This window comes from Meles meles, chromosome 12 (genome assembly GCF_922984935.1).
Source record: "Meles meles chromosome 12, mMelMel3.1 paternal haplotype, whole genome shotgun sequence".
NCBI lineage: Eukaryota > Metazoa > Chordata > Mammalia > Carnivora > Mustelidae > Meles > Meles meles.
Window position 1 is genome coordinate 29,364,800 of NC_060077.1, and position 22,376 is coordinate 29,387,175.

A 22,376-nucleotide genomic window follows, 5' to 3' on the forward strand; every position below is an offset into this window, starting at 1 on the left:
GGACACTGGTCACTCCCACTCTCAATCCCACTCCCACTGGTCATTCCTCCTACCACGGTGTCCCTTGCTTCCCATTTTTATTCATTTTCTGGGAGACAGACAACAGCTACGCACACTAGGACCCTCCCACCCCCAGCCAACCCAGGAATCCGTCCCTTGTGCTGGGGTGACCTGCCTGGGGCCTCTGTGTTAAAAGTCTAGGGTCAGATTCTAGAAATGCGCTGCCACAACGTCTCTCAACAGACTAATCGACTTAGAAGTCTAGTGTGGTTGCTAAGCGAGACAAACAGTGCACGCACATATAAAATGAACACAAACATACACACGATGACCACACACGATGACCACAAAGGTATTGGTCCCTTTCCAAACGCTGCCATGCTGGGCAACTCTCGGGAAGGATCGGGAAGAGCTAGAGCACAGGGTATACACCGAGTGAGCGAAGCACGCTGTCGCCACAGTCCCCACCAGCGCCAGTCGGTGTCAGCTGAAAGGCCAGGAGGTTCCAGTCCACAATGGTGTGAGACAAGAGACATGACGAGCTCCTGGGGGGCAGTCTGCATGGGAATCCTGGCAGATCACCGGGAGGAGAGCAACAGTGCTGACTCAGCGTGCCACCGACTCACAGAAACAAGGAGGCTGGGTCTGTGTGTCCCCTGGCTGACCTCTGCAGCTGACATCCCAGCTCTGGGTGCCATCAAGGCCATGGGGGTCAGGGCCCCCTCACCATTTGAAGGTCCGTTGCCAGGGTACAGTGTGTGTCCTGAGTGCTGGGGACACCCTGTTCCAATGGCCAGCAAGACTCCCACAACGGAACTCCAGGAGAACTGCTAGAAGCAGTCACTGCCTTCCCACCCACCGGGTCCCCCAGGGCTTTCAGGTAGACATTCAGCCCATACATGTCTACAGAGTGACGTCGGCCCCCCACCCAAACTCAACTGAGGAATACACACTAACCATCCCTAGACCATCCTCATGAACCAGCCAAGGACACAAGTCTGGAGCTCAAGACCCGCTGAAGGGATCGGACTGCTTGAGGGGAAACCTGCTTCTCCTCCCGCCCACTTTCCATTTCTGACCCCAAACGCGCATGGATTCCCATGTTGACGATGGTGTGGTATTCAGGACCCCTCCATGAGTCCCAAGTCTGCAAAGGCTCCCAGCTCCATCATCTCTGTGTGAAACAGGCCTCCTCACACCTTCCACAAGGACACACTGACACACAGCTCCTTACTAAGCGTGGAGTTAGCTGGGAATTCCGAGGCCATAGGCAGACACTCTCCCCATCTCCTCCCCATCTCCCCATTCTCTCACGACAGAGGGTGGGTGCACTCTGAACTCTCCATGGACATGAAATTCCAGATCCCCAGGTGTCACCCCACCACCACCCACCCATCTGCCCGACCAGTACCCGTGACAAAGACACTGCACTTTGGGCCTCCCCAGCAGCTGCAGGTGGGCCTGGGGCAGGGCTGGAGGAGCTCACAGAGGGTTTGTGTTCGGGGCTGTGTCACAGTGTCCTGTGTTCGGCGGCGGGACCCAGCTGACCGTCCTCGGTGAGTCTCCCCTTTGCCCTCCTCTTTGGGATCCTGGGTACAATTTCGGGGTGTGCATCGCACCTTGCAGTCTGTACAGGGCAGAGGCTGAAGGTCTCTGGGTCTGTACCGTTTGTGCCCTTCGTCTGCGCCTCAAGCCTCCACTGGTGTCGTCTTGTCCGATGTCTGTTCTGAGCTCTGGGGACCAGGCCCCAAAACCTGAGTAATCTACACCCGGGACTCTATGTGGGTCCAGCTCCCTCCTTAAAGGAGAGTTCTCCTCTGGACTCAGGGAAACTGGCCTCCCCATTCAGGGACTATTGGCTTCAAGAATGTGGGGGGAGATGGGTGTGATGGACAGGGAAGAAGGAGGCTCAGCCTTCCATCAGGGCCACCGGATGAGAGATGGAGGCTGGAGACTGGTCAGGCTGTGGGTATTGTCTCTGGCGTGCCCCAGACAGAGGACTGCTTGGAACACAGTGAGGAGATCCTTAGTCTGGTGACCCTGGAACAAGGAGGGGGATGAGGACAAGGGGTCAAGGATCAAGCCTGGAATTCAGAGGAGAAGGGGGCCCAGGGTGTTGGGAACACCCACCTCCATGGGGACAGTCAGACACATGAACAGGAAAGGTCTCAGGACACTCAGGCATCAGAGGTCCAGCCCTTCCCAGCCCACCACAGCTGGAAAGCACCCTGAGCAGTTGGATATTTGGCTCAGGGGACACTGAGAGGGACAGGTAAGAGGAAAAGGGCCTGCCAGGCACTCAGAAAGTCCAGGACAGACGGATCCCCCAGCACAACTTCGCAGAGCAGGCAGAGTCCTAGAACAGACCCGGCCCCAGCCTCAGAAATAAAAACTCAGCTCACATGGAAACTGTGCATCTGCGGACTCTCTGCAGTCGGGCACCAGGGCCTCACAGCCCTTCCCCACTCAGCATCCGTACCAGCGGTTGGGGATATCTGTTGGAGGTAGTCAAGGCTGATGTGAAGCTGTGAGGTGCTCTAGGGCCAGGACTCCTCCTTCTCCCATGGTACCAGAGCCCTACAACCGGGGACAGGCCAGCTCTGGGAAATCCCGCTTAAGCAATCTGGGGGGGGTCTCATCTCTGAGAAGGAGGTCCAAGCACAGACAGAGTCAGAGGGCTCCCGGGGTCTCAGGGCCAGTCGAGCCAGTTCCGGGGGTGGCCTGGTGAATTCCAAGGCAATGTGTCCTGGAGAGAGCCTGAGACCATGGTGGGGTCCAGAAACTGGAGGCCGTGACGCTCAGAGTCTCCAGCAGAACATGAGTGACACAACCCAGGCTGACCTGACCCCAGGACAGCAAGGGCCACCTGAGGCCCAAGCCAGGGACATGGCACAGCTGCATCCGTACATCAGGACAGAGGTAGGAGCTGACCAAAGAAACCTCTGACCTTGACCTGCTGCCCTCCATCCCCTCAGGTCAGCCCACGTCGGCACCCTTGGTCACGCTCTTCCCGCCCTCCTCTGAGGAACTCGCCGCCAATAAGGCCACCCTGGTGTGCCTCATCAGTGACTTCTACCCCAGCGGCGTGACGGTGGCCTGGAAGGCAGACGGCAGCCCCGTCACCCAGGGCGTGGAGACCACCAAGCCCTCCAAACAGAGCAACAACAAGTACGCGGCCAGCAGCTACCTGAGCCTGTCGCCTGACAAGTGGAAATCTCACAGCAGCTTCAGCTGCCTGGTCACGCACGAGGGCAAAACCGTGGAGAAGAAGGTGGTCCCCTCACAGTGCTCTTAGGCCCCCGACACCCTCCCCCACCCAGCGGGGCCTGGAGCCACAGGACCTCCAGGACCATCTTCCCTCCCCCGCAGGGTCATCCCAGCCCTTCTCCCTGTACCCCGTCAACACTCAATAAAATGTCCTTTATTCAATCAGAAATCATCCTCTCTGCTCATTATGTCTCAAACATTCTTTGTCCTGAACTTGACCGTCTTTAGCGGTGAACGTAATTCTTTTGCCTCCGGAGAAAGGGGTCTACAGAAGAAGTCCTCCCTGGTTTTGGGAGGGGTAGTTTCACTCTCACCTAAAACGCCAAAGAATATTTCAAACAGAAAATACCTACAGGAGAACCAAGACAGAAGACTTCCCCTCACAATGGCTCTATGCTTTCTTTTCTTGGTGGGGACCTTGCCAACGGTCAGTCATTGCTCCCCTTGCTGACATTGGCTCTCCATTCTGTGGGGATAATGTACGAGAGTCTCCCCGAGCCTGGCTCTCAGGTCTGGAACTAGAACCCGTCATAAGACATCTACTCTCCTTTCCCTGGAGGGCCCTCCTCTCCGTGTGTGATTTCCCTGGATTCCTTTCCCCTGGCGTCCTTTCCCATGATCATAAACTAGAACATCTGCCCTTCCTTTTAGGGGACACCCTCATCTGACTCCCTGGGACATTGTGCCCTCTACCATAGACCCGCCCTGTCCCAGTCAGGGCATGACACTGGCCACTCCCACTCTCAATCCCACTCCCACTGGTGGTTCCTCCTCCCACGGTGTCCCTTGCTTCCCTCTTGTATTCATTTTCTCTGGGAGACAGCGACGCACACTAGGACCCTCCCACCCCCAGCCAAACCAGGAATCCGTCCCTTGTGCTGGGGTGACCTGCCTAGGGCCTCTGTGCTAAAAATCTAGGGTCAGATTCTAGAAATGGGCTGCCACAAGGTCTCTCAATGGACTCATCGCTTAGGAGTCTAGTTTGGACGCTAAGCAAGAACAACAGTGCACCCACATGTACCATGAACACAAACATACACACGATGCACACACACAATGCACACACACAATAATCACAAAGGCACTGATCCCATTCCAAACGCTGCCATGCTGGGCGACTCTCGGGAAGGATCTGGAAGAGCTATAGCACGTTTTCTACACCTAGTGAGCAAAGATCTCTGTCACCACAGTCCCCACCAGAGCCAGTCAGTGTCATATGGAAGGTCACGTGGTTCCAGTCCATGATGATGTGAGACAAGATACATGACAAGCTCCTGGGGGGCATTCTGCATGGGAATCCATGCAGATCCGGGAGGAGAGCAACAGTGCTGATGCAACGTGCCACCGACTCACAGAAACAAGGAGGCTGGGTCTGTGTGTCCCCTGGCTGACATCCCAGCTCTGGGTGCTGCCCAAGACAATGGGGGTCAGAGCCCCCTCACCATTTGAAGGTCCATTGCCAGGTAATGGTATGTGTCCTGACTGCTGGGGACACCCTGTTCCAGTGGCCAGCAAGATGCGCACAACGGAACTCAAGGAGAACTGCTGGAAGCAGTCACTGCCTCCCCACCCACCAGGACCCACAGGTCTTTCAGGTAGACATTCAGCTCTAAAATCTCTACAGAGTGACGTCTGCCCTCCCCGGGCTCACTTCGGGGATGACACACTAACCATCACCTAGACCTTCCTCACAGACCAGCCAAGGACACAAGTCTGGAGCTCAGGACCCGATGAAGGGATCGGACTGCTTGAGGGGAAACCTGCTTCTCCTCCCGCCCACTTTCCATTTCTGACCCCAAACGCGCATGGCCTCCCATGCTGACGATGGTGTGGTGTCCAGGACCCCTCCATGAGTCCAAGTCTGCAAAGGGCTCCCAGATCCATCATCTCTGTGTGAAACAGGCCTCCTCACACCTTCCACAAGGACACTCTGACACACAGCTCCTTCCCAAGGATGCAGTCAACTGGCAATTCCGAGGCCATAGGCAGACATTCTCCCCAACTCCTCGCCACGACTGAGGATGGATGCACTCTGAACTCTCCATGGACATGAAATTCCAGATCCCCAGGTGTCACCCAACAACTCGCCCATCTGCCCGGCCAGCACCCGTGACAAAGACACTGCACTTTGGGCCTCCCCAGCAGCTGCAGGTGGGCCTGGGGCAGGGCTGGAGGGGCTCACAGAGGGTTTCTGTTTGAGGCTGTGTCACAGTGTGCTGTGTTCGGCGGCGGGACCCAGCTGACCGTCCTCGGTGAGTCTTCCCCTTGCCCTCCTCTTTGGAATCCTGGGTACAATTTCGGGGTGGGCTTGACTCTTTCAGTCTGGATAGGGCAGAGGCTGAAGGTCTATGGGTCTGTACCGTTTGTGCCCTTCATCTGCGCCTCATGCCTCCACTGGTGTCATCTTGTCTGATGTCTGTTCTGAGCTCTGGGGACCAGACCCCAAACCCTGCGTAATCTAATCTACACCCGGGACTCTCTGTGGGAGAGTTATCCTCTGGACTCAGGGAAACTGGGCTCCCCATTCAGGGACTATTGGCTTCAAGAATGTGGGGGGAGATGGGTGTGATGGACAAGGAAGAGGGAGGCTCAGCCTTCCATCAGGGCCACCGGATGAGAGAAGGAGGCTGGAGACTGATCAGGCTGTGGGTATTGTCTCTGGCGTGCCCCAGACAGAGGACTGCTTGGAACACAGTGAGGAGATCCTTAGTCTGGTGACCCTGGAACAAGGAGGAGGATGAGGACAAGGGGTCAAGGATCAAGCCTGGAATTCAGAGGAGAAGGGGGCCCAGGGTGTTGGGAACACCCACCTCCATGGGGACAGTCAGACACATGAACAGGAAAGGTCTCAGGACACTCGGGCATCAGAGGTCCAGCCCTTCCCAGCCCACCACAGCTGGAAAGCACCCTGAGCAGTTGGATATTTGGCTCAGGGGACACTGAGAGGGACAGGTAACAGGGAAAGGGGCTGCCAGGTACTCAGAAAGTCCAGGACAGACGGATCCCCCAGCACAACTTCGCAGAGCAGGCAGAGTCCTAGAACAGACCCGGCCCCAGCCTCAGAAATAAAAACTCAGCTCGCATGAAAACTGTGCATCTGCGGACTCTCTGCAGTCGGGCACCAGGGCCTCACAGCCCTTCCCCACTCAGCATCCGTACCAGCGGTTGGGGATATCTGTTGGAGGTAGTCAAGGCTGATGTGAAGCTGTGAGGTGCTCTAGGGCCAGGACTCCTCCTTCTCCCATGGTACCAGAGCCCTACAACCGGGGACAGGCCAGCTCTGGGAAATCCCGCTTAAGCAATCTGGGGGGGGTCTCATCTCTGAGAAGGAGGTCCAAGCACAGACAGAGTCAGAGGGCTCCCGGGGTCTCAGGGCCAGTCGAGCCAGTTCCGGGGGTGGCCTGGTGAATTCCAAGGCAATGTGTCCTGGAGAGAGCCTGAGACCATGGTGGGGTCCAGAAACTGGAGGCCGTGACGCTCAGAGTCTCCAGCAGAACATGAGTGACACAACCCAGGCTGACCTGACCCCAGGACAGCAAGGGCCACCTGAGGCCCAAGCCAGGGACATGGCACAGCTGCATCCGTACATCAGGACAGAGGTAGGAGCTGACCAAAGAAACCTCTGACCTTGACCTGCTGCCCTCCATCCCCTCAGGTCAGCCCACGTCGGCACCCTTGGTCACGCTCTTCCCGCCCTCCTCTGAGGAACTCGCTGCCAATAAGGCCACCCTGGTGTGCCTCATCAGTGACTTCTACCCCAGCGGCGTGACGGTGGCCTGGAAGGCAGACGGCAGCCCCGTCACCCAGGGCGTGGAGACCACCAAGCCCTCCAAACAGAGCAACAACAAGTACGCGGCCAGCAGCTACCTGAGCCTGTCGCCTGACAAGTGGAAATCTCACAGCAGCTTCAGCTGCCTGGTCACGCACGAGGGCAAAACCGTGGAGAAGAAGGTGGTCCCCTCACAGTGCTCTTAGGCCCCCGACACCCTCCCCCACCCAGCGGGGCCTGGAGCCACAGGACCTCCAGGACCATCTTCCCTCCCCCGCAGGGTCATCCCAGCCCTTCTCCCTGCACCCCGTCAACACTCAATAAAATGTCCTTTATTCAATCAGAAATCATCCTCTCTGCTCATTGCGTCTCAAACATCCTTTGTCCTGAACCTGACCGTCTTTAGCGGTGAACGTAATTCTTTTGCCTCCAGAGAAAGGGGTCTACAGAAGAAGTCCTCCCTGGTTTTGGGAGGGGTAGTTTCACTCTCACCTAAACGGCCAAAGAATATTCCAAATAGAAAATACCTACAGGAGAACCAAGATAGAAGACTTCCCCTCACAATGGCTCTATGCTTTCTTTTCTTGGTGGGGACCTTGCCAACGGTCAGTCATTTCTCCCCTTGCTGACATTGGCTCTCCATTCTGTGGGGATAATGTACAAGTGTCTTCCCGAGCCTGGTCTCTCAGGATCTGGATCTAGAACCCGTCATAAGACGTCCACTCTCCTTTCCCTCTAGGGCCCTCCTCTCTGTGCCATGATTTCCCTGGGTTCCTTACCCTGGGGATCTATCCCACGATCACATTCTAGAACATCTGCCATTCCTTAGGAGACACTCTTACCTGACTCTCCCAGGTTTTGTGTCCTCTAGCACAGACCCTTATGTCCCAGTCAGTACAGAACACTCTGCCAGGGCACGGGTCACTCCCACTCTCAATCCCACTCCACTGGTCATTCCTCCTACCACGGTGTCCCTTGCTTCCCATTTGTATTCATTTTCTGGGAGACAGACAACAGCTACGCACACTAGGACCCTCCCACCCCCAGCCAACCCAGGAATCCGTCCCTTGTGCTGGGGTGACCTGCCTGGGGCTTCTGTGTTAAAAATCTAGGGTCAGATTCTAGAAATGCGCTGCCACAACGTCTCTCAACAGACTAATCGACTTAGAAGTCTAGTGTGGTTGCTAAGCGAGACAAACAGTGCACGCACATGTAGGATGAACACAAACATACACACGATAACCACACACGATGACCACAAAGGTACTGGTCCCTTTCCAAACGCTGCCATGCTGGGCAACTCTCGGGAAGGATCGGGAAGAGCTAGAGCACAGGGTATACACCGAGTGAGCGAAGCACACTGTCGCCACAGTCCCCACCAGCGCCAGTCGGTGTCAGCTGAAAGGCCAGGAGGTTCCAGTCCACAATGGTGTGAGACAAGAGACATGACGAGCTCCTGGGGGGCATTCTGCGTGGGAATCCAGGCAGATCAGGGAGGAGAGCAACAGTGTTGACTCAGTGTGCCACCGACTCACAGAAACAAGGAGGCTGGGTCTGTGTGTCCCCTGGCTGACCTCTGCAGATGACATCCCAGCTCTGGGTACCATCAAGGCCATGGGGGTCAGGGCCCCCTCACCATTTGAAGGTCCGTTGCCAGGGTACAGTGTGTGTCCTGAGTGCTGGGGACACCCTGTTCCAATGACCAGCAAAACGCCCACAACAGAACTCCAGGAGAACTGCTGGAAGCAGTCACTGCCTCCCCACCCACCGGGTCTCCCAGGGCTTTCAGGTAGACATTCAGCCCATACATGTCTACAGAGTGACATCTGTCCCCCACCCGAACTCAACCAAGGAATACACACTAACCATCCCTAGACCATCCTCACGAACCAGCCAAGGACACAAGTCTGGAGCTCAGGACCCGCTGAAGGGATTGGACTGCTTAAGGGGAAACCTGCTTCTCCTCCCGCCCACTTTCCATTTCTGACCCCAAACGCGCATGGCCTCCCATGTTGACGGTGGTGTGCTATCCAGGACCCCTCCATGAGTCCCAAGTCTGCAAAAGGCTCCCAGCTCCATCATCTCTGTGTGAAACAGGCCTCCTCACACCTTCCACAAGGACACACTGACACACAGCTCCTTCCTAAGCTTGGAGTTATTGGAATTCCGAGGCCATAGGCAGACATTCTCCCCATCTCCTCCCCATTTCCCCATTCTCTCACGACAGAGGGTGGATGCACTCTGAACTCTCCATGGACATGAAATTCCAGATGCCAGGTGTCATCCCTCCACCACCCGCCCATCTGCCCGAACAGTACCCGTGACAAAGACACTGCACTTTGGGCCTCCCCAGCAGCTGCAGGTGGGCCTGGGGCAGGGCTGGAGGAGCTCACAGAGGGTTTGTGTTCGGGGCTGTGTCACAGTGTCCTGTGCTCGGCGGCGGGACCCAGCTGACCGTCCTCGGTGAGTCTCCCCTCTGCCTTCCTCTTTGGGATTATGGGTACAATTTCGGGGTGGGCTTCGCTCCTTTCAGTCTGGACAAGGTAGAGGCTGAAGGTCTGTGGGTCTGTACCATTTGTCCCCTTTGTCTGCGCCTCATGCCTCCACTGGTGTCGTCCTGTCCGATGTCTGTTCTGAGTTCTGGGTACCAGACCCCAAACCCTGAGTAATCTACACCCGGGACTCTATGTGGGTCCAGCTCCCTCCTTAAAGGAGAGTTATCCTCTGGACTCAGGAAAACTGGCCTCCCCACTCAGGGACTATTGGCTTCAAGAATGTGGGGGGAGATGGGTATGATGGACAAGGAAGAAGGAGGCTCAGCCTTCCATCAGGGCCACCGGATGAGAGAAGGAGGCTGGAGAGACTCCTCGGGATGTTGCTATTGTCTCTGGAGTGCCCCAGACAGAGGACTGCCTGGAACACAGTGAGGAGATCCTTAGTCTGGTGACCCTGGAACAAGGAGGGGGATGAGGACAAGGGGTCAAGGATCAAGCCTGGAATTCAGAGGAGAAGGGGGCCCAGGGTGTTGGGAACACCCACCTCCATGGGGACAGTCAGACACATGAACAGGAAAGGTCTCAGGACACTCGGGCATCAGAGGTCCAGCCCTTCCCAGCCCACCACAGCTGGAAAGCACCCTGAGCAGTTGGATATTTGGCTCAGGGGACACTGAGAGGGACAGGTAACAGGGAAAGGGGCTGCCAGGTACTCAGAAAGTCCAGGACAGACGGATCCCCCAGCACAACTTCGCAGAGCAGGCAGAGTCCTAGAACAGACCCGGCCCCAGCCTCAGAAATAAAAACTCAGCTCACATGAAAACTGTGCATCTGCGGACTCTCTGCAGTCGGGCACCAGGGCCTCACAGCCCTTCCCCACTCAGCATCCGTACCAGCGGTTGGGGATATCTGTTGGAGGTAGTCAAGGCTGATGTGAAGCTGTGAGGTGCTCTAGGGCCAGGACTCCTCCTTCTCCCATGGTACCAGAGCCCTACAACCGGGGACAGGCCAGCTCTAGGAAATCCCGCTTAAGCAATCTGGGGGAGGTCTCATCTCTGAGAAGGAGGTCCAAGCACAGACAGAGTCAGAGGGCTCCCGGGGTCTCAGGGCCAGTCGAGCCAGTTCCGGGGGTGGCCTGGTGAATTCCAAGGCAATGTGTCCTGGAGAGAGCCTGAGACCATGGTGGGGTCCAGAAACTGGAGGCCGTGACGCTCAGAGTCTCCAGCAGAACATGAGTGACACAACCCAGGCTGACCTGACCCCAGGACAGCAAGGGCCACCTGAGGCCCAAGCCAGGGACATGGCACAGCTGCATCCGTACATCAGGACAGAGGTAGGAGCTGACCAAAGAAACCTCTGACCTTGACCTGCTGCCCTCCATCCCCTCAGGTCAGCCCACGTCGGCACCCTTGGTCACGCTCTTCCCGCCCTCCTCTGAGGAACTTGCCGCCAATAAGGCCACCCTGGTGTGCCTCATCAGTGACTTCTACCCCAGCGGCGTGAAGGTGGACTGGAAGGCAGACGGCAGCCCCGTCACCCAGGGCGTGGAGACCACCAAGCCCTCCAAACAGAGCAACAACAAGTACGCGGCCAGCAGCTACCTGAGCCTGTCGCCTGACAAGTGGAAATCTCACAGCAGCTTCAGCTGCCTGGTCACGCACGAGGGCAAAACCGTGGAGAAGAAGGTGGTCCCCTCACAGTGCTCTTAGGCCCCCGACACCCTCCCCCACCCAGCGGGGCCTGGAGCCACAGGACCTCCAGGACCATCTTCCCTCCCCCAGGGTCATCCCAGCCCTTCTCCCTGCACCCCGTCAACACTCAATAAAATGTCCTTTATTCAATCAGAAATCATCCTCTCTGCTCATTTTGTCTCAAACATTCTTTGTCCTGAACTTGACCACCTTTAGCGGTGAACGTAATTCTTTGCTTCGGGGGAAAGGGGTCTACAGAAGACGTCCTCCTGGTTTTGGGAGCGGTAGTTTCACTCTCACCTAAAAGGCCAGAGAAAATTCCATAGCAGGAGATATAAGCAACAGAACCAAGATAGACCACCTTCCCCAATGTCTCTTTACTTGCTCTTATTGTGTTAACCACATCAGTTACCAGGAACACCAAAGCCTGCTTCTGGGGGTTCTCCATTGACTCCTGGACAATGTGTGATCTCCTTCCTGGACCTCACCATCGAAGACTAGCTCCTTTCTGAGATGTCCACTTTCCTTTTTGTGTCCCCCTCATTGCCATGTTTTGGCTGGTTTTCTACCCCGTATAGATATTCCCTATTGTCAGTCTAGAGCATTCACCCTTCCTTGTTACCCCCTGCTCCTGTCTCCCCAGGACCACCGTCCTGTGCCCTACCTACAGACTTCTCTGTCACACTCAGTACAGGACACCCTAGTCACTCAATCCCACACTGCCGCTGAGAACTCCTCCTGCTCCCACATGTGTCATGAGGTCCCAGCTGTATTCAGGGTCCCTGGGAAGCAGGGACCCCTTAGAGTCCAATCCACCACTGTCCCCACCACAAGCACTAAACCAAACTGTCCATGGGTAGTCACTGTGGCCATGAGCTCAACGTCAAGTTTACATTCTGGAGTGTGTGCTGGACAACTGTGAACCACGAGCCAGCTCACCTTCTTAGGAGCTGGCAATGGGCCCTGAGAACAGGAAGACTGCTGTGCTAGGAGCTAGCTCAGGACCTCGGGTCCCGGCTCCGTGTCCCAGACAGACTGGACACATGCACACGCACGGTCAGGTCGCATGCACACGCTAGAACACACACATGCCTGCTATTGCACACATGGCCAGGTTGGGCACGTGTCTAGGATGTGTGGTGGCATCCGGAAGCCTCCATGGGCCTCCGCTCAGGGGAGGGCACAGGCCCCAACATGTCTGTGGTGGAAACAGGTCTGTCGGCTCTGCCGGGGGGCATTCCCCAGGCAAGCTGAGCCACACACAGGGCTCCTTCCAGGAAGCTACCTGGGATGGGATATGTCACTCAGACACTCCTCACTGCCCCTCCATGGCTCAGGACAGGGGGAAGCTCACCCCCCCCCAAGGACCTGAAGATGCTGGTGGGGTGGGAGCCCCCCTCAAACTCCCATGGGCCAGACAAGCCCCCACAAGGAGGAGGCTGGACCTTGAGCCTCCCAAGCAGCTGCAGGTGGGCCTGGGTTTGTCGGGGCGGCCGTGTGCTGCCAGGGGCGACAGAGGGTTTGTGTTCGAGGCTGTGTCACTGTGTTATGTGTTCCGCAGAGGGATCCAGGTGATTGTCCTAGGTAAGTCTCCCCCATTCTCTCTTTCATGATCAGAGGCAAATTTGGGGGCATTTTTCTCTCCTTTCTGTCCTGACTCTGACTGGTGTCTGAATTGCTCTGGCATTCTGGAAAGTTCACTTTTTGTCTGGCCATCTCACCCCCTGTAGCCTATTCCCGCTCTGCAGCACCTGGTAGGAACAGGATGGGCCAGTTCCTGTGACCCCTTCCTGCCCTCCTCGCTGGGACTCAGATCTGCTTCTCCAGTTGACCATCCCCTCTGGCCTTTGGGATAGAATGAATATTCAGTTTTCCTTATGGGGTAGTTTCATTCTTACCCAGAATAGCCAAGAGAATATTCCAGAATAGAAGACAGTCAGCAGGACAGGACAGCCCACCCTCTGCTCCTTCCCTATGTTTACCATTCTTGTGTGGACCATGTCCCACCCCGAGCAGTCTCCAGGCTAATGGCTAAGCTCCTCCCTAGAATCCTGGGGTCTCACTGGCTGGGAAGGGAGGAGAGCCTGAAAGACAGACACCATGTTAAAGACCGAAGGACCAAGCTAGACAGACAGAAACCCTGCATGAAGACACTAGGGAGAGTTACCTGGGGGAGATCTCAGGCAGACCAATGCTGGAGGACAGATGGATTTCTCAAGGAGCTCTAAGTTCTCAAGGCTGATGCAAGCCAGGAACAGGGTAGCTCAGGGTTAGGATGAGGACAGGTGAACTTGCAGAGGAACCAAGACCAAAGAGAGGGTGCCAGGGCTCCCCCAACTGAGGCACTGGGATGCTCCCAACAGGCCTGGGGGGCTCTTGCCAGGGCTCACGCCTGTCATCCCCAGCCCTGCTCCAGGCACCTAATCAACGCTCAATAAAATGTCCTTTTGTCAATCAGAAATCATGCTCTGCTAATTTCTTTGGGTCTCATAATTGATTAGCTGCCTCTTCAGGATTCTCAGGGAGATGCATGAGATTGAGGTAGGAAAGTAGGCCAAGAGGAGAGGCCCACACTCTCCTTGGGGCATCTCCCAGGATATGGGGAGTCTGGTCACTAGAACCTCAGTCTCTCTGTCCTTTCCTTCCACCATTCCTCCTCCAGCACAGAACCATGCCCATTCCCAGCTATCTCTCTGGTCAGAGTGGCCATGGCTGTGACCTCCAGAGAAGCTCTTCCTCCCTGACCTTGTGGGGACCCTCTACACCCTGGTGTCCTCTCTTTCCTCAGCCTGGAAACCCTGCTCTGATCTGGGCCCCCTCTGCTCCTGGCCCTTGTCCCCCTATGCCCTCCTCCGCCCACCCTGCCCAGCTCAGCTTCTGTCCACTTCACCTCCTCCCTGTCACTGCCTCAGGCTGGACCACCCATAGGGTCCAGAACACTCCAGGAGCTCGGCTTCACAGGCTCTTGAATCTGGGGGCCACTTGGATTCCTCACCAGATGGCAGGTTCAGAAATGTAAGAGGAATAGGAGGAAGCAAGCCAGAAAGTGTTGCACATAAGGCCTGATGGGAGGTTTGGGCATCTGCAAAAGCTCTGAGCTCCCCAGGAACCAGTACAAGGAGGGAAATAGGTGCTCCACAATTTCTCTGAAAAAGACACCCTGCTGGAGGGAAACCAGTGTCTCAATGCCAAGGCCAGTATCTTGCACCATAATAATAAGTGGGAACCTGTTTCACCCAAGGCCTCTGCAGGGATGGTACTCGGGCTCAGACACACACACAGATAACCATCCAGCAGCCTCCGGATATAGCAATGACCTTGAGGACGATTCTGCTGCCTCTGCAGGGGAGCCCCCTGTGTTCCTGTCTCCATTACCGCCAGGGTCACCATAGCCCAGTAGGGCGGGGGTGGTTACCTAGTTACAGCCCCCTGATTTGGCCCAGTGCTTCCCCACCAGGCAAGCTCCTGCACCTGGATCCAGAATGGACCCCCTGGCACCAAGTCCCAGCGTCCCGCACCCACTGCAGGCCCAGCCCACACCCACTCTGCCTGATGGCCCCTTGGTTACTCCGGGGCCTCTGAGCCACTCCCCACTTGTGCCCCAGCTCTGCCAAAGAAAGATGGGGTACTATTCCAGGTGTGAGGCTCAGAACGTCACCCACCATCTTCTGGGGGCCAGCGGAGGCATCACTTATTCAGAATTCTCTCCATTCAACTCTGAAAGTCACTGGGGAAAGCAGGGTCCATCTGGGAATGTTCTGGGTGGTGCTGTGGGGCTCCAGAGGCCTGGGGTTCCGGCCACTCTCAGACATGAGGGGTGGTGAGGAGACCCAGCCCCAGCACTCACAGCCCTTCTTGCTGGGCTCCTGGGCTCCCGCTCCCTCCTCTGCACTCTGGAGGGCTAAAGTGGGATGGGCCAGGCGTGTCACCACTCAGTGGTGGCCACACTAAGTGTCCTGGGTAAGTCACTCCCTTGGGTCCTTGAGTCCATTCCCTGTGGCTGCTGTCACAAATTACCACAATCTTAGCTCCTGAAAACAACACACACTTACTATCTTACAGATCTGGAGGTTAGAAGTCTGAAATAGGTCCCAAAGGCAGAAATCAAGGTATCACTGAGCCACTCCTTCTGGGGTTTCCAGGGGAGAATCCGTGACCATATTCCTGGGCTTGTGACACCCCCTTCCCTCTTGCCAAAGCTGCAGTGGCATCTTCAAGTCTCTCCCTTTCTCTCTAACCTCTGCTTCCACCGCCACAACTCCTCTCTCTCTCTGACTCCCTGCCTCCCTCTTCCTTTGGAAAGACTCTACCTGGGACCACCCGCATAATCCAGGATTACCTCCCCACCACAAGATCCTTAATTCCAGCACATCTGGAAAACCCTTGTTGCCAGGTAAAGTGGCATTGACTACGTTCTGGGGGTTAAGAGGTGGACACCTTTGGGGGCCTTATTCAGCTGACTATAACTCCATTGCCCCATTCCCTGGGTGTCTGGGAACTTTCTCCCATACTCCTTTCTCTCCCTGCATCCTGCTCAGAGTCTGGACCACTCCTGGCGCCTCTTCAGCCCAGGCTCCCCCTCCCCTTTTCTCTGGTCTCCTTCAGGCCCTCCTCCCCCGGCGTCACAGGAAAAGGACTTTGATTTTAGCTACAGCTTAGGGGCATTCTTTCCAAGTGGTCCCTAGTTAAATGCTCTCTAGGCCTTACCTATCATTGCCTTCTGCCCTTGGAGGAAGAGCCTATTATACTCTTTGTCCTAAGAATAGAGACACCAAGGCCCAGAGACCCCCAGTGACTTGCCCAAGGTCACAGCAGGGAGTGAACCTGGACACCCCATCACTACCTACTCCAGATCTCAGCTCCTAACCCCAGGTCACAGGCCACTGTCAGCTCCCTGTCCACCTCACCAGGCCCTCCTGATTTGTCCAGCTACCTCCCTGGAGAGCTCTGAGCCCCTCTGAACTCAGGTCCCTGTCCTGGGACCCACGGCCTCAGGGGATAGTTATGGGGGCCAACAAGGGACCGAGGAAAACAGAGCCTGAGTCAGAGTGTCTGCAGCCCTCACACCCCTTCACTTTCCTCTGGATCAAAAATCAGGGTCAGAGCGCTTGGGGGAGGAGCCAAGAGAGGGTCCCCTCCCCCTGGAGGCCCCACCTCAGTCTCAGTTCTGGGAGGTGAGGGTCACAGCAGGGCTCACATTGGTTGCCCTAGCACCAAAAGCATCAGCCTTGGCAGCTGGCTTCTCCAGCTCAATCCCCCAACTCCCTTGTCCCAGCTGCTGCCCATCAGGATCTGTAACACCTTCAGTCACGGGATGATCTCCTGAGGGAAAAACACACAAAACCCTGGTATGGGGCTCCAGGGGAAGGGGGTCCAGTGCCAACCAGAGTGACTGCTTCAGGGCAAGCTGTCAAAAGGCCCCACTGACTCAAGTGGCATTCTCCAGGTAGGAGGCCAGGACAGAACACACCCTGACAGGTGAGGTCACTGGGCTGCTTTTCCACTCTGTTCTTGACCACCACCACCACCCCAGTCCACTTCCACCCCTGCGCTTTCCTGTTGAGGACCTTCCGGAGCTCCCATTTCCTCCAGGATTACGTCTGGAGATGTGAGATGTCCCCACAGCTCCAGGAGAAGGTGCAGAAGGGCGTCCAGCAGAGGAGACAGGACTTCTAGAACCTTCAGACCCCAGGATGGACAGACACCCTGTGAGGAAGTACAGGGCTGGGTGGGGATGGGGGTAGCGGAACGTGGTGCTTTGCCCTGTGGGACCCACCTCCCAAAAACTCTCCCACCCAACCCTCAATGAAATGTTAGTGACACTCTTCCCTGAGGTCACTGCAATTGCATGTCACTCCAGTCCCCTTCCTCTGGCCCTGCCCAGTCTGGCTGCAGCACTGATGGCCAATAGTCAGGGCTGCCTCGGGGCCCCCTGCTCCATCTCCATCAGTGAGCTGTCTCTTAGGCCCAGCACCAGCTTTCAGGCCTCCACATCTCCATGTGAGGAGCCACTGTCCCTGACAATGACCATGACAGGACCACAGACATGATCCCAGGGGGAAGAAGTAAGCCAGAAGTAATGAAATGCCTGGACTCAGAGATGGCCCATCTCTGACCCAACAGACTCTTGAGGATTCTATTTCCCAATCAGAAATTAACGGGGCATCTGTGTGTGAACCCATCCTCTAACAGATTGTGTGGGAAAGCCCCCCTAAAGCTGGGTCACTGGGCACTCCATCAGGGCCTCTGACCTCTGACCTCCCTCAGTTATGGGGCAACCCCAGGAGCTTCCAAGGCACTTGGTCACTCCAGAGTAGACCATCTGGAGCTCCAGTTTGCCCCTCAAGCACCCCGCCCCCATGTATGCTCTGATTCTCCAGGATGGCACAGCCGGGCCAATCCACCTGCCCGTCACCTTCTCCTGTCCCGCTGGCCATAAACCTACTCTTTCTCCCACTCCCACCTTCTGTCCTGTTGCTACCTACCTCTCCCCTGCCCCCACCGCTGGGGTCCATGTATCCCTTGACCCTGTCTCAAACCAGGGTTTCCTGTCACCCCCACCTGTCCCCTGCATTTGCCAAGGCACCAATGGCCCTCAAGTGCCCTGATCCAAGGGTCTCCTCACCATCCTCCTCTCTGCCAAACTTCTGGGCAGACTTGAGGACTGCACACCATTCTTACTGTCTTGAAATCCTCAGGCCCCCAAGGCCCATCTCATGAGTCCTCCTTTCTATCTTCCATCTTCTTCCACCCGCTTTGTTCTGCTGTCACCCATCAGGGCCACGGGGACCTGGCCCCTGCAGCTACTCTTTCTCTTTGTAAGCCATGAAATGGATCTTAAAAGGTCTCGTTTTTTTACCGACCCAATCTCTCAGCCTAGCCTTGGGGTCAACCCAACCAGGCTGCTGACCTCACTCTGGACGGTGGTGGCCTGCTCCAGCAGAGTGATGCGGGACTCAGAGATGCGGGATGCCCCACGGTGGGGGCCGTACCTCCCTTAGTCCCACAAACCCTTGACCGGATGCCGGGCTAACGTCACTGGAGCCCCCCATGACTGCTGCCCTGTGGTGGGACTGTCCCCGCCCGCCTGAGATGTTAGCCCACTGGCCATATGGATGGTGACCCCCTGGCTGAGCGCTGCTTCTGGGGAAACTCGGCACTGATGTCTGACATGCATGACCTGTGTAATTCCCAGACCACCACCCCCCCCAGGCAGGTGCTAATACCCCGCCCCAAACACACCTTAAGGTTGAGGAGGCAGAAGTTCCCAGAGCTGGTCAGGGTCACACAGATAGAAGATACCCAGGCCTCCTGACCCAAGGTCACCATACCTCCCCCCACCCCATGCCAGACAGGAAGCTGTGCCTGCCTGGGTCCTGCGAATATCCAGGGATTCCCCAGCCTGAAGCCACTGTGTCTTGTGAGGAGGCCATGCCTGCATCAGACCAGGAAAAGGTACTAAGCATATAGAACCCCACAACCTCCAGAAATCAGAGGCATCCTGAAGGCTCTGTGGGACCTGAATTCTTCGTTCTACATTGACTCAGGGCGGGTAGGAAGTGGGCAGGAGGGGAGTCATGGGAGGACTCTCTGAATCCAGAAAGCAAAGCAGGGGACAAGTGCTATGTACCCATTTCACAGATGAGAGAACTGAGGCTCTGGTGGTAGAGGGGCAGGAGCACTGCCAGGGTCACATGGCTGGTTGCTGCTGACCTGCTCCCCAGGCTCTTTCCACAGGAGCTCAGCCCAATATGATATGTCATTCATTCATTCGCACCCTCCTTCATTCAACAGTCCTTCAATGAGCACTGCTGTGGGCCAGGGCTGAGTGCAAGGGACCAGGACCCCGTGCCCAGGAAGAGCTCATATGCTGGGGGAAACAGCTGTGTAAACTGCCACTGACCCCCACCCTCATCCCTGAGCCCCCACATCAGCTCCCAGCCCAGGGAGCATCTGATGCAGCAGATTCTGCTCACTTAAGATTGAACCAACAGAAACATCAGCAGGATGGCATCACAGTCCCTCATGGACCCTTGGCATCCCTGTTAGGACCGTCATAGCCCATTTCACTGAAGGTCACTGAGCATAAGGGTTGCACTGGGGCTGCCCTGCCCAGGTAAGAGCAGGGTCATCTCTCCCTGGAAGGAGTGATGGCAGGCAGGCAAGTCCATGCAGGATGGAGAAGAGGGACGGGTCCCAGGAAGGGGCTTGACCTGGCCCTACCTGCCTTGCTGTAGAACCCAGGGCAGCCCCCTCCCTTGGGGCTTCCTTCCTGCTGGAGGCCTGGGTTGAAGGACAGGACTGGGACTGAGTCAGATGGGGGAGGGAGGCTGTGACTTCCTTCTCAGCCCAAAAGATGGAGCCCAGAATAGCCTCAGGCTGGGGAGGGCAGAGGGACCTGGGGGGGATGGGGGAAGAGAGGTGTCAGCTCTGGGCCCTGGGGTAGGGTAGGAGAGGGAGATGGCTGCAGAGGGCCCTGGGGGAGGGGAGGGAGACGAAAGGGAGGTGTCAGCTCTGAGCCCTGGAGCGGGTAGGAGAGGGAGGTGACAACTGAGGGCCCTGGGGGAGGGTAGGAGAGGGAGGTGACTGCTGAGGGCCCTGGGGGAGGGTAGGAGAGGGAGGTGACTGCTGAGGGCCCTGGGGGAGGGTAGGAGAGGGAGGTGACTGCTGAGGGCCCTGGGGGAGGGGAGGGAGGAGAAGGAGAGGTGTCAGATCTGGGCCCTGGGGAAGGGGGAGGAGAGATGACTGCCCAGAGTATGGGGAAAGCCCAGGGCTCCTGCTGAGCTGAGCTAAGTGACTCACCCATCCGCCCAACCCCCCTCAGAGCCTGCACCCGCACCAAGATACTGCTGCCCAGCCAAGCCCGGACAGGAGGACACCCTCTTCCTCCACCCCCCAGTATTCACTGAGTCCAGCAGCAGTGGGAATAGGGTGTGACCCCAGCCTGTGACAGAGACATAGACGCTACCAAGAAACCCTCATTTCCTAAGACAAGATCCAAACCTGGGTTTCCAGGCACCTAGAAAATACAGTTTCAAGGGGCATCAAACACTCAGTTCCCCACTAGAGAGCCCATTGGCTTAGTGACACACGACATAGCACAGTGACAGTCCACATCTCAGAGCAGGCTCCCCTTCACCCTCCCTCCCTTCCCACACAGCAGTGTCCTCTCCAGGGCCTCTGTGCCCTCCCACCCCCACCCCGGTTCTGCATCTTCCTGTGTGATCCCACATCTAACCTCCCCCATGTGGCTCCTGAACAGCTCATGCGGGAGGAACAGTAGCCCTGGCCACACACACGGGAATGTCTCAAACCAGCATCTGCAGAGCTGGCCGGGTCTTTCCCAAACACACTGCTGGGCAACGTCCCCAGAGGCATCTTGCACACGACCCCTTTGTGAGGCCTCGCTCCCTCTAGAGTGATCTGGGGGAGCCTCTGCTCCCATTCAGACACCTTGAGCAATTGCCGATGACCACAAATGTCATGGAAGGTAAGGACCAGGTTTTCTAAAAAGCTAGTTGATCACTTGGGACTATAGCAAATCTTATTTGGACAGGAACCCCATAAGCGACAGTCACCCCCAAGAACCCCATAAGGGACAGTCACCCCCAAGAACAGAACACCTGTGCCTAGTGAGGGGTGGGGTAGTGCAGGGGACCCGCATCCTGGATTTCCCTGGACATTCCCAGTTCAGGCCTGTGTTCCGGTGTGATTATTAATAGCAACCCTTCCACTTCCAGAAATGTCCCAGTTTGGATGATAAATTTTGATCATCTGAGCTCATAGCTGTTTGCTGAACGACTGAATGATGCTCCTTATAATGAGTTAAAATGGGGGGGCAAGGCCAGCTCCAGGCTCCCGAAGTCAGCCATGAGACACACCCATAGCCCAGCACCGTCCAGGGCTCTGTGAGCCAGCTTTGACAGGGGCACCACAATTGGACTCGCAGTTGCCAGGATGACCTCACCAGGGGCCACAGCCGGTGGTGACCACGGGGTTCCTGGTCTCTGTGGGCCCACCCCGGGTGTGAGCTCACACCAGCCCAGGCAATGAGAGACCTGGAATCCAGGAGAAATGTCTTGGGAAACCAGAACAGGGACCAGAGACAGGGCTGGGTGGCTTCTGTGGCCAGCGTCACAGAGCTGGGGTCATCAGACACCCCTGTGCCCACACTGGGGACAGAGTAGCTGATGGTCAGCATGACCACTGGGGAACCCCCTCCCTCTTGTAGTCACACCCTCTTCCTGCGGCCACATGAGCACCCTTGACTTGCTCAAGGTGGACCTGGGACACCCTAGGTCCCTGCTGCTCCTCAGTATCCAGCCCAGGGACATCTGATTTCAGGGCTAATGGACATTGAGGGTCCACCAAGCCACCACTGTGCCCAGTGCTTTGTGGCCTGGAGACTGGACCAGCCATGTGTCTTCACTAGGTGCCCATCCTTCGTGGGGAGATGTAGGCTCTCCTGACCACCCTGGGAGGACAGAGGAAGCTGCAGCCAGATGGGGCCTCACTCCCAGCAGAGGACAGAAAGACTGCCATGGGCCAGACAGTAGAGTGCAGCTCTCTGAGGGAAGGGGTGCTGGTCCCGGGGCCTCAAGGCAGAGCAGGCTGGAGAAGGTGGGACCCCAGACCATCTGGGAGGCCCCATCCTCAAGGGCTCCTAGTCAGACAGGGGTTCCAACTCAGTTCTCGTGTGGACCAAAGCCCAGCATGGATGAGGCTTCACTGTAGACACGACCCAGAGCAAAATTACCTGCTCAACATCTCTTCCCTGAGCACCTACTATGTGCGGGCCCACAGCAGGGACAAGGCAGGCACAGCCCTGCTCAGAGCACTCACATTTGGGGGAGATGGAAGCAAGCCTAACAGGTACCTGAACGCTGTGGCCCAGGAGACAGGGTTTGTGCCTTGGAGAATATAAAGTGGGGTGAAAGAAGCCAGGCGGTATCTGGCCGGGGTCTCCCAACCTCGTGGCTGGAAGAGGCCAGGGGCTAGGAGGATCCTTGAATGGGGGCCGGGTCCCTATAGTTAGAATTAGCTGCTTGGGGCCTCAGTTTCCCTTCTGTGCAGCCTGGTTGACAATAATGGAACCTCACCCCCTGAGGGAGGGGCTTGACAATCATGGAAAATGAGTGTGTTTTGTTTGTCCTT

General features: G+C 56.7%; 1 protein-coding gene and 2 gene segments (V, D, J or C); all 3 read left to right on the top strand.

Moving 5' to 3' along the window:
* Window positions 1–11,379, top strand: part of LOC123954082 (immunoglobulin lambda-1 light chain-like) — a 203,757-nt gene extending 192,378 nt beyond the window's left edge. For both annotated transcript variants that reach the window (XM_046024735.1, XM_046024734.1), the window contains 2 exons: window positions 9,462–9,499; window positions 10,921–11,379. In XM_046024735.1, coding sequence (XP_045880691.1) covers window positions 9,462–9,499; window positions 10,921–11,240 — 358 coding nt within the window. In that variant the 3' untranslated portion in view covers window positions 11,241–11,379. The remainder of the gene's footprint in view (window positions 1–9,461; window positions 9,500–10,920) is intronic.
* LOC123954351 lies at window positions 1,110–3,436 on the top strand. The segment is given in 3 exon segments: window positions 1,110–1,117; window positions 1,447–1,556; window positions 2,976–3,436. Coding segments are annotated over 3 exon segments (438 nt in total).
* On the top strand, window positions 4,568–7,383 carry LOC123954352. The segment is given in 3 exon segments: window positions 4,568–4,605; window positions 5,410–5,519; window positions 6,923–7,383. Coding segments are annotated over 3 exon segments (468 nt in total).
* Window positions 11,380–22,376: the final 10,997 nt, after the last annotated feature.